This window comes from Tasmannia lanceolata, unplaced genomic scaffold (assembly GCF_043159265.1).
Source record: "Tasmannia lanceolata isolate RefF3 unplaced genomic scaffold, GAP_Taslan_0.1 ptg000013l, whole genome shotgun sequence".
In the NCBI taxonomy this organism is placed as follows: Eukaryota; Viridiplantae; Streptophyta; class Magnoliopsida; order Canellales; family Winteraceae; genus Tasmannia; species Tasmannia lanceolata.
Window position 1 is genome coordinate 49,493,287 of NW_027518690.1, and position 12,457 is coordinate 49,505,743.

Genomic DNA, 12,457 nt, shown 5'->3' on the forward strand with positions numbered 1-12,457 from the left:
TACTGAGAAACATTTATACTTTTACTCAAACAAAAGTTGTATAACAATGCTACAAATTATAAATAAGTGCCAAAAAAGAAGGGTGGATTTGTGGCAGATGGGCTCTCTACCCTACTGTCCAACAATGAAGGACACCATTAAAATACAAATAAAACAGTGTTCGATACTTTATTCAAGAGGTAGGGGTACGAAAAACGGGTAATGAGTCCCGACTGAGTCTCCTATTTGCTTACACCTACACTTTCCTGACCTGGATATTGTGCGTGGATTGGAACCGCCAGATGGGCTGCTTCCCACTCTGAACAAGAGCTACCTCTTCCCCTTCCTTCACCATCCCTTGTTTCTGAATCAGAAATCGTAAATTATTCAGAGCTTATAAAAAAATGGTTTGGAAAATAAGGGTATGTTCTTCAAAACACTTCTCATTCTCGGTTTCTTAGACAGGGTGGACTTCAAAACACTTCTCATTCTCGGTTTCTTAGACTGGGTGAAACAGGCAGAAGAGAATCGTTTGGAGGGACTCCACTTCACTCTGAGAATTCGTTGCAAATCACTGAAAAATTCTGCTCGAGAGTCTAGGTAAAAGAAACGGGTGGAGTGGGTTGGCATTGAAGAATACCATTCTTGTTTTTTTTTTTTATTCTTGGCAACAAAAAAAGTGTAAGAGAGGCTGCCAAGAAAGGTTAACCCTTTATGTATGCAGCTAATCACAGCCAGTCTCATTTCTTTTTAAATGAGTCTGCTCTCATGCTTAATTCACATGCCTAAGGAGAAGGATAAAGAATGGAACAAAAGAGCAATCAACAACAGTTACCTGCAAGAAAGATAAGGCCTCTTGGAAGGTCTCTTCAGCATCGTCTGAGAATTCCAAGTGTATGGGGCATACCCCTTGGTACAAGGCCAGTCTCTGTCTCACTCTCTCCCTGCATGCCATTTAATCATCAAAGAAAATCAGTCCATGTAAGAAAATTTGGATATATCTAGGGGTGCAATTTGGGTCGGGTCGAGCTTTTGCTAAAATAATGAATTGATCAACCCGACCCCGACCCAATTATATGGTTAAAGCTCAACCAATATTCCCAAAAATCGACCCTAGTTGCACCCCTAGATATTATCGCCGACAGTATATCATGGGTTAGTGACCCATTTCTGTAAAGAACAATTCTTTTGAATCAGCATTACTTCCAACTTGGGTGTTTTGTAGTGTCAGAGAAGTTAATAGTTCTTCAAGAAGATAAAAGTTATTGCAAATAAAAGTTTCCTTTCCAAACTAAAAAATGAGAAGAAGTATAACGTGGAGCACTTAAAGATTATGAGCAAGAGACTCACTCATCTGTAAAGGCAAATATTGTGCCAGAAGGACGATAGTGGCTTAGTAGGATAGCCATATACCCAGTTCTGGTGAAGACAACAATAGATGTGCCAAGAGTGTTCGACATCATGGTAGCATGAAATGCGAACATTTCACTAGTGTGGTTCTACAGAACAAAGGAATATTCAAGTAAGAAATCGGGGTCCGCAAAAAGCAAAGAAAAGGAACAAGATAAGCATAGTAAAAGTTGTTGCAACATAAAAAGATAATGATATGATTGTAACCTTGAAAGCCTGACCGAGATTAGCAGGTTTCTCTCCTTCCACCATGGTTGCTTCCGTCCTCAAAGCAACTGTATGCATAACCTTCACAGCTTTCAGTGGGAATCTGGATCAAAGCCTGATTAGTGACCACTTAACCATAATCACCAAGAGTATAATCAACGAAAACTAATCAGCTGATGGAAAAATGCTATATTAGCAAATAAGAAAATGATTCATTTGCAGTTGAACGCAAAAAGGCAAAATTTTGATTGGAAATCACTGGGCATATGATAGCTGTACATCCTTTCTGGTAACAGAAAATAATAACCTGGAAAATGGTTTTCCAAGTTCTATATAATGTATTGAAGCAGTATTGTTATGGCTTAGTTTCCTGATTCTCTGGTTTTGTTTTCAGATTGTTTGACTCACCAAGTAGGTTGGCTATATAAGCTCTACACCATAAATATTTCGTGATATAGTTTGTTTATCTATTTCTAGTTTTATACTAATGTTTTATTTTCAAGACATAATCACAGTCTAGACGCACATTACCTTATCACACCATACCATCAGGAGGATGTGATTATGGAGCTTGCTTTCATTTTATAAATCGTGCAGTTGTACTTAAAGGAGCCATATCTGTAGAAGTTTAGCCAAATCACATGTAGGAAAAAGTTCGACGTAAGTTTTGTCAATACTTCGAAACTACTATGGTGAAACCATCCCGGCAATTTCTTTTTATTTTTAGTTCGATCTAATTCTAAGGGGAAGAGAAGATATAAAATGGTGTGAAAGCAATTTGTTTTATTTTTAATTTATTTAGGGCGATGATCTCCCCCCCCCCTCCCCGGGCGCCGCCGTGTAGGATTATGCGCCCCCTTTTAATGTGATTTGACGTCAAAATGGGTTAAAGTCTGCCTACAATTCACATTAAAATGGGGGCGCATAATCCTACAGGGGGGTGGGGGTGAAAAAATCATCTCCCTTTATTTATTTTTGAAGAAGGAGAGGAGAAAATATAAAAGGGTGTGAAAATATACCGAGAAATCTCGAATCTCCCAAAAAAATAAGATCAAACTCGACGTGCAACAAACGATAAGATGAGAGGCAAAGAAACACACAGAGCAAGAAACACAAAAGTTGTGTGGTTCGGCAGTGTGACTACGTTCACGGGAGAAGAGAATTTCCCAATATCGATATTAGGGTTACAAATCTCTTTTCTACCTCTTCTCTCAGCCAAGAAACATCAAAAATCTATAACACAGACCCTATATATCACCATGGGGATTGCATGCCAGGATTTATGTTATTCTTGGAAAGGCTTGCTATCATCTCTGCATGACGAGAACAACCCTAATGAGTAGGGTATACAATACAAACCGAGTAGCCAATGCCAAGAACAACTTATCCAAGAATTTCTATTTCCTATCCGCATTTTGGGGTTGTTCACCATGGGGATAACAAGCTGGGATTTATTTTATCCTCAGATAGACTTGACATTCACTATTCACGTCGACCTTCATTCTTTGATAAAATATTATCAGAACAAATAGTAGGGGTAAGGCTGCGCACATCTAGCCCTCCCATTACCCGCAATGGCGGGAGCCTCGTGCACCGGGCCGCCCTTTTTTATAGACTTGACATTCATTATTCACGTCGACCTTCATTCTTTGATAAAATATTATCAGAAACAAACGGGACAAAGATTGCCACTCAATAAAAGCTTCACAACTAAGCTAGCTTTGGCAAATGACGTTGGCCTCCCTAGTAGCATGCATAAAAGATGGTCCATGAAGACTTCCCAATATCATCGATGAGATCAAAGATATGTGGTTTTTCTTCTTTTTTTGAAAGATCAAAGATATGTGTTTGTATGGAGGTTTCTCTTTTTTCCGTATTCCTAGGAAGTGTCAATGATTTGGTGGATCACCTAGCCAAATTGGGTGCTTCTAGTAACTTTTTTTCTTTTTTTTTTAGGGGGCCTCACACACTCCCTTAAGCGCACTTGTAATCCTCATTTTTACTAAATGAATTTAATAGTGAAATCTACTTAATATTGCTAACCCATCCTGGCTTCATTGCTGCACGATTAAATCTGAACCAAACAGTATTGTAACCAAGGTTTTAAATTTCAGTTTCGGTCAGCATGGAAATGGAAACATTTTGGTTTCAGTAGAAATCTTGTAAAATCACGAAAACGCAAGGAAACATATGCAAATGATGAAATTTTAAGATGAAACTATGGGAAATGCTGGAATAAGCACAAATACATACTTGGAAACCAACACATAAGCAAGAAAACCATCCATAATGGCTTAATCACAAGGAACACCTATGACAAGCACTGGTCCTGTGCCGAGCTAACATCCCAGGCATAAAAGATGGTTACTTTGTTGTGCAGTTCAATGATGCTGCTTACCAAATATCATTCTTTACATTAATTAAATGAAATAAAATGTAAATCATAACATATTTCCATTTTTTGTTGTCGCTAATACCATTTTGATCGAATCTCGAGAATTTCGGAGGAAATAATGACATAGAAGGAATTCATGTAGATTTCGTTTAGGTGGGGATGGAAATGGCAACATTTCGGTCGTTTCGGAGAAATTTCGGGGCAATTTAAAACCATGACTGTAACTCATTCTGGCATGTAACATGCCATTCACAGTTTGAAGTTAATGGATCAGTCATGTCTAAGCTGCACACTTTTGGTTTGTAAATATAAACAGTTAAAGCGATAATCACCAAATATGCAAGTTATTAAACATGGCAAAAATAGTCCAGTTTCTTCAAATATCTGTGATCTCCTGTGATTATTTGCTAGATTCTGAAGTTCTAATGAGAAAAAAAATTGACGTATGGAAAATAATAGAACTCTTACTTTCCATGAGCAGTTTCTCCAGAGAGCATTACAGCATCAGCACCCTCACGAACTGCAATAGCAATGTCTGAGACCTCCGCCCGAGTTGGTGTAGGATGAACAATCATGCTTTCCAACATATTTGTCGCTACAATAACTGCTTTTCCCATACTACGGCACATCCTAATAATTTCTTCCTGCACGTAAACCAAATGCAATTGATGTGGCCTGTTTAGTTAGTGAATTAAATAGATGCTTTTAAGTAGAAAACAAAATTTTGATTCACCCACAAATAAACTTAATTTTAAGATCATGGCAATAACCAAGCAACATATGCCATGAAAATGATAGTACTCCTCCACACACAGGCAAATATTGCCAACTTCTTTATGTGCTGTACTTTTTCTCAAAGTCTGTGTGCTTATGAACTGATGTCTAGTATCAATCCCACTTACACTGGTGGCTTAACAGAAACTAAGGTTATATTACAATAAATACTAATTGAACACAAGCAATTGTTGCATGAACAAAAGATGTAATTGATATATGCAGAGCATAAAAGCTAGTAGAAGAATACATTTCGTCCATCATTTCACCATAAAAGTGCCTGTGACAAATTAGACCAAAATCAGAAAATTTGTTTCCAATGAAGACAAGGTCCCGTTGTTCTAGTTTTCTAGATAACTTTGACAAACACCATAAAAGCTGAGAACTTCTCTTATTTCCCATTCCCTGTTGCCATTCTTCAAAGAGCTTCTGCAAAACATGCAAAATATTAAACTACTTCATCTCCTTCCAATTTTCAATTCATTGTTCTGTGTCACCCCCAAAAATCTTGGTGATGTAGACAACATACACAGTGGGATGAGAAATCACGGCTGTGGATGGTCTAAGACTTTTGACCTGAGCAATGGCAGAGTACCACTTAGGAGAGTTAGGAGACATGCATATGGCACTGAAGTATTCAGTTACCGATTTTCTCACCAAGCCAATGCCCTAAAACTGATTCTCTTGCTATTGACTCATCTCAAGATGATCCCTTTTAATACCTAAAGCATGTGAATGGTGCATAAATTTACATTTAAGTCAAGCAACCCAAAAAGGTGGGGGTTTGGAAAGTAAATAAATAGAAATAACATCAGTAACTCAAGATAATATATAATACACATCAAAGAACACATTAATGAAAATGAAAATAGAATAGCATATGAAAATACCTGTAACAAAGGAACCTCCTCAACAGGGAGCTCAGCCCCAAGATCACCCCTAGCCACCATAGCCTATAGAAGAAAGATAAACTCAGACATATCATAGACTGATGAGAATTCAATACACTCAGAAATATCAAAGACTGATGAGCAAACAGTACATAACAAAAGAATAATTGAAACAAACCAAGCAAGCCAAAAAATAAGCTCTTGACTGTTTGAAAGAAAAAAAAGTTCTTCACAGACAAAAAAACTGTATATTCACCGTTTTATGATGTATATACCAACAGTCACACACTAAAACGATGATAGTAACTTCACATTGTAATCTCTATGCTCCAGGTATTAAGAAATTCAAATGCACACTGTTGGGGATCACTTAAGTTTAACCATGCAAAGGGCAAACTGGATTATGTCAAACTGTAGGAAGGGTAAACATAAGAGATAGTATCCAGGTGAATGCCAGTTCCAATTGCATCTATGTTTCCTCAAAAAAATCCTTTTGCAGATGAAGTATGCCAATTGAATTTATTACTCCCCAAATAGATCTCCCTACATACACATAAATACTGGTTCATCAATAGATTTGTTAAAAGGACTTCAAATTGTTTATATGGCCAAGAGTCAAAGATGGCTTAGAAACGATGATTCAATATTTAGTGCATGGCTCTAATACAATACCCTAATCTGGTATTTATGTTTTATACCAAAAGTTCTTATCTAATAGCATACTACTGCACCATCTGAAAGAGGTGTTCGATGAAAAATCATGTGATGGATTGCAAAGTCCTTGGCCAGAGAAGGGGAATAGAATGGACCAAGCTGCATATTCATGCAAACACTTGTTTATTCCATATTTTTTTTATTTTAGCTCACTCCACAGAAACAGCATCGCTGTAACCTATCCTCTAGACTATAGCTAGAAGCCTAGAACAACTTTTAAATATTAATTGCCAAGTACATTATGGGAGAAATCTAAAATAGGTTTGAAAGTTTAAGTCATTGTCCATAACAGGAATAAAATTGATAAAGGCCACACCAGGCTTTAAAAACTTGGACGCAGTTACTTCTTTCTTGATGCAACGATCCGACACCAACTACTAAGGCACAATCAGCTGAATGGACAACCAATCCCCAAGACTTGGTACTTCTACATATAATAGGTGCTGGAAGATCCTAAATGGGTTGACTCCAGATAAACACAGTCGTGATTACTTGGGCAAGATAAGTTCTCTTTAGCAAAAAAGATAAAATTCCATTGAAGGAAAGAAACAATATGAAGAAAAAAACCCTGATACCGTTGTTTCAACACCGACAATATTGGTGAGTATACCAAGGGGCAAAACATACTGACTAAAATGTCAAGAGAACCAAACAGTGTAACCAATCTTATGGGTGAAACCAGTCTTGCAATATACAGAGTCAGGTGTTACCCCATCAGATGCAGAGATAATAGAATGGAGATTTGGTATAGAGTCTGCACTTTCAATTTTGACAATCACGTGTATATCTGCACCACAGCCTGCAAAAACAATAGGACAGGAGCTTTAATTGATACTCCATAAAATAAATGAAACCAAAATGTGCTTTTTGACTTAACATATACCCATCAAAATGTAGATATTTGTACCAGATACTTACTTCGGAGATAATCCTTCAATTCATGGACCACTTTTGCATCTTTGACAAAGGAAACAGCATAGCAGTCCACTTTATTATCAACCCCGAACTTAATGTCGTCCCAATCTTTTTCTGCAGAAAAACAAAGCAGATGTTTATCTACATTTATACAAGAATAAAGAATTATCATCAAACAAACACCTTGCATTAGAAATGAAGCATAAAAAAAAAAGACAATTAAAAAACTCCCTAGAAATTAGCAAGCATGTGATTTGATATATTTCAAAAGCTCACCAGTGATGGATGGCAGTGTAGCACTCTTTCCTCGGACATTCAAATGCCGTCTAGACTTGAGTTCACCTCCATCAACAACTTCACATTTGACTGAATCTTGTGTCTTTGACTTCACCAAAAATGACATCATTCCTCCTAAAGAAAGAAACTGGTTGTCAGTTTCACTATATCATCACAGAAGCCAAAGTGTTGTAGTTTCTATAAGTTACAGTTATATGGGTGCTACATATTTATCTACTAGTGGGGAATTCACTTCTCAGATTGTCAGGGAGGGCATTGATCACATACCATCAACCAGAAGCATGTCGCCCACTTCTACATCATTAACAAAATCATCATAATTTACACTAACACAATTTTCTGTCCCAACCCCTCTTTTGATGGTGAAAGTAAATTCTTGACCACTCGCTAACATGATTGGCTGTGGCAAGTCCCCACTCCTAACCTCAGGGCCCTGAAACATAACAAATGAAAACGAAAGTCATAAATGAGAGGACAGTTGAAATTAATATAAGAATGTGTCTATTAGGCAGTAGCTCACAGTCTTTTCAAATTTCGTCCATAAATCCTGAATCACCATTCAGGGAACGGATTGTCAAAGAGGGCATAATGGTCTGTAATAAAATCCACGCATGTCATTGCACATGCATGGAATCTGGGAACACAAAAATGAACATGGCGGGTCATTGGCTCCTGCATGAGGCAAGCATACAAAAAACTTTGGCAGACCTTAATTAAATTATCAAGGGCTTAGCTCATCAAAGTGCTTAAGTCCCAGACGATGAAAACAAGAGGATACACAGAAGCTTTAGCAAGATGGCATATTAAGTTTGAAACCATTCCCCTAGTATGATTGAATTATCAAGGAGGTTGATTGAGCATAACAGTCCAAAATAGAACCTATGCATGGCCATGCACATGTATTGAAACCTCAATTCGGAGACATGAACACGTCGGGGTATTGGGCTCCCGTATGAGACAACATAAACCTTTGGCAGACCTTAATTAAATTAACAAGGACTCAGCTCATCAAAGTGAATAAGCCCCATGGGATGAAAAGAAGAGGAAACTTGGAATGCTGCTTTAGCAAAGGTAGGATATTGAGTTTGAATCCATTGCCCAAAATTTCCTTACCAAGTATTAGGTACCAAGCTTCTGATGTCAGTAACAGCTATAACTACTGTGGCCCCTACTGGTAACATAAAAGTGGCAAAAGCATTATTTAATGTAATAATGCAAGAAAAGGATGTGGTAAGAAGAAAAAACCTGCCTTAGTATCAAGCATAATTGCAATCACATTGTCCTTTGATTGAGCATTGTATTCCTTAACGAGATCAATGACTTTCTGATGTGATGCATGGTCTCCATGAGACATGTTCATTCGAGCAACATTCATACCAGCCTCAGCTAGCTTCCATATCATTTCTCGCGTGTTAGTAGAAGGACCTATCGTGCAAACAATTTTTGTCTTACGTCGAACACTCGGCTTAGACCACATGCCCACTGGTGTGTCCACGAACTTCTGAATGCCCTGGAGATGTTGGAATTCCGCTTCTCCCTGGTCATCAACAAGTACAATTAATAGTGAAATAAAAAAAGCAATCCTAAAAAGTGTTGAATATGATCAAATACTTCTATTTAAACTTAAATGCGTGTGGTCATAAATATGTCTTCAAAATAGGAAGGGTGTAATAGATGCCATTAACTAATAACCAAAGTTTTATGGAACAAAGCTGAAGCACAATCACTTTTTTTTTTTTTTGGTTAGAAGCTGAAGCACAATCACTAATACTCTACAGCTTATATTAACATAAAAATTAAAGAGAGTTATCTTTTGAAGGAATCAAATGTCCCCCAACTACAGGAATCAAGCCAAGGATCCGATCTTCAGATATATGGATGGATATTTTGGCTATGCTTGCCAAGTTAGGTATATCACAAACTGAACCATTGACAGAGTTTATTCAGCTTCCCAAGACCAACTTACAGACTTCTATAGATATACACTCTCCCTCTATTTGGTCTTGCTTTAACGGACTGTGCTCAAAATCAATGTTGGCCATTGAAATAGCAGAAATCACGTAGTCCAAAGGAGTAGATTAATTGGTTCGGATTTTAAACCAACATATTGGACAGTCTTGAGTCCTGATCACATAAAAAATAAGTAAATTAATTAAAGGGGCCTCAGAAGGCATGGTTATCTTCCAGCATAATGACAGTTCCGAACAAAAAAGTTGAATTATTTCACAATGAATCTGCCCATCATTTCCATAAAAGTGGAGAACGCTTATGCAGTAATCATGGCTTGTATTCCTAATTATATCTTCTTATGACTAATAACATGTGAAATAAGTTCAGGAATTCAATGTCGCAACTATACTAATATATGTTATATAATCAATTCATACAAGTTCATACTGTTACAAACCCGAATGGTTCGTAACGTGATTGATCTTCTTAGAGGGAAGATCAGCCTCTTGATCCACTTCGAGGGAAGGATCAATCCTCCTTTGTACAAAAAGACACAATTTCTAAGATGATTTCTTCATTCATTTCCATTAAATGTAATATGTGCTTATATAAAGCACTTACAGATAAGCATAGAAAGATCTTGAAAGATCTTATGATAATAAGAGAAATAACTAAATAAAGATTATCTTAATCTAAATTAGCATCCTAATATATCCTAACTACTAAATATATAGCATCCTAAAATATCCTAACTACTAAATATATCCGATGTGGTAAGATCTAATCTTATTCTCTAAAATACAGAAGTAATTTATTCCACCCCAAGCGGGACCCGTCTAGGCACGTAACATTCCATCCCTCTTGAAATCAACCTTGTCCTCAAGGTTGGAGATTATACATTCGTCAGTTGGTGAGAAATGAGATTTTGCGCAGGACTTTCTAAAAATCTTGTCTCTTCTCTTCTTTTTTCTCGCTCTATTTCTTCTTCTCTTCGTCTTGCAATTGGTCATCATTTCGCATGTCATTGCCAAGGGTCGCAGCAGCTCCATCTTCAAATGGATTTCGTCATGTTGTTTATCAAAGCTCTTTTGCCATGTTTTCTTGAAATGTTTGTAATTTTGATGCATGAAAGATTGAGGATGAGGATCTTCTTGATGGTGTTGAACGGTTTGAGAGGAACGACAGATTTTTCGATAGTAAACTCGTCGATCTTGAAAACATTGAAAATCAACGACGACTTTCTGTTGTGGCTTCTCCACTTTTTATTTTATCTGCTTTCTTTCTCTTTTCTTCTTTTCTCCTCTTTTTCTCTTTTGCTTTTTCTTTTTCACTGTGCAAGCCTTCTCGACGGCCCTCTCGTTGAATTCTTCCATTAGCTTCTGCAGACATGGAGGTTCTTCTATTTTCACGCCACGTGATAATGCCATCTTGTTGAAATTGGCATTCATAAGCGCAAGTTGCCTTTTGATCTCTCTTATTTCCTCCTCCCATCAATTCATTATTTCTTTAGTTTTCTTCGACATGAGGCCAGATCGAACTGCTCTGATACCAATTGTTATGAACCCGAATGGTTCGTAACGTGATTGATCTTCTTAGAGGGAAGATCAGCCTCTTGATCCACTTCGAGGGAATGATCAATCCTCCTTTGTGCAAAAAGACACAATTTCTAAGATATTCATTCATTTCCATTAAATGTAATATGTGCTCATATATAGCACTTACAGATAAGCATAGAAAGATCTTCAAAGATCTAATGATAATAAGAGAAATAACTAAATAAAGATTATCTTAATCTAAATTAGCATCCTAATATATCCTAACTACTAAATATATAGCATCCTAAAATATCCTAACTACTAAATATATCCGATGTGGTAAGATCTAATCTTATCCTCTAAAATACAAAAGTAATTTATTCCACCCCAGGCGGGACCCGTCTAGGCACATAACACATACAAGAGAAAAAAAAAGCGTCAATCTCTTACAATTCATATAAGTCATGTTAGGTCATAGTAATCATGAAATCATTGAGTAATGCAGCTCTAATAAGAGATTAAAAAAGAAAACTGTAATTAAAGAGCAGAAGTTCCAAAATCTTACAATCTTAGGGACATCTTCCGGCGAAACTGGAAGAACTTCTGGCTGAGCTCCGGCCGATCTCTTAGCGGCGACCGGAAAACGGCGGAAAAGGCGGTCATTTTTCCGTTCCTTCCCTAGGAAGAATTTCGCCGGAAAACTGGAGGGTTTGAGCTTCTCGATCAGTTTATTTCCGTTTCCAGATCCGGTATTAGGGCACAAAAAAGAGCCTGTAACAGATCCAGAAGCTACTACTTGCGCCATTACAGAAACTTTCCTGCTCGAGAAAATGCAAGAAAAGAGAAGAGATTTTTACTCGGCACAAAATCGCGTGCAAGAACCGAAGCTTAAAACCCCTTCTTTGGAAAGCTTCTGATGTTCCTCTCTGGAGAAATCGCCGTTAAACGATACAAAACTAAACAAACTTTGTTCGTATCGAAGAGAAGCTGTTTTTTCTTCTTCTTGTCTTCAACTAATAAATTTAAAACGGCTGGATTTCCTCTTCTTTTTTTTTTTTCATTTAAACAATTGGAAAAAAGATTACTACGGAAGAGAATTGGTACAGACACTCCAAAACTCATGGTCTTGGGTTAGGTCGGGTTTCAAGTTGAAAACCCAACTCAATCTCGGATAGGGTCGGGTTCCCTGTTGAAAAACCCGAAACCCGACCTGCCTTTAAATAAATAGGACTCGTTCACCTATATATACCTTCATGTTATCCCATACCACTTAGTTTGTTTCTCTCTTCATTTAATCTCAGTGGGTAGAAGTTATACAATATAAAACAATGCGTCAGCGTGAAAAAGTTCGACCCGACTCAAGAATTATCATGGGTAGGGCCGGGTTTGGG

The 12,457-nt window shown here is 37.3% G+C and overlaps 1 protein-coding gene across 1 annotated transcript; it reads right to left on the reverse strand.

Moving 5' to 3' along the window:
• LOC143890451 (plastidial pyruvate kinase 2-like) lies at positions 1–12,180 on the reverse strand. Its single transcript, XM_077395143.1, has 12 exons — positions 11,632–12,180; positions 8,831–9,118; positions 7,849–8,014; positions 7,561–7,695; positions 7,288–7,398; positions 7,080–7,168; positions 5,656–5,718; positions 4,460–4,635; positions 1,597–1,699; positions 1,330–1,478; positions 815–923; positions 1–343 (listed from the first exon to the last, which is right to left on the reverse strand). Exons 1-12 carry the CDS (start codon positions 11,869–11,871, stop codon positions 236–238), a joined length of 1,737 nt encoding a protein of 578 aa, XP_077251258.1. The 5' UTR covers positions 11,872–12,180; the 3' UTR covers positions 1–235.
• Positions 12,181–12,457: the final 277 nt, after the last annotated feature.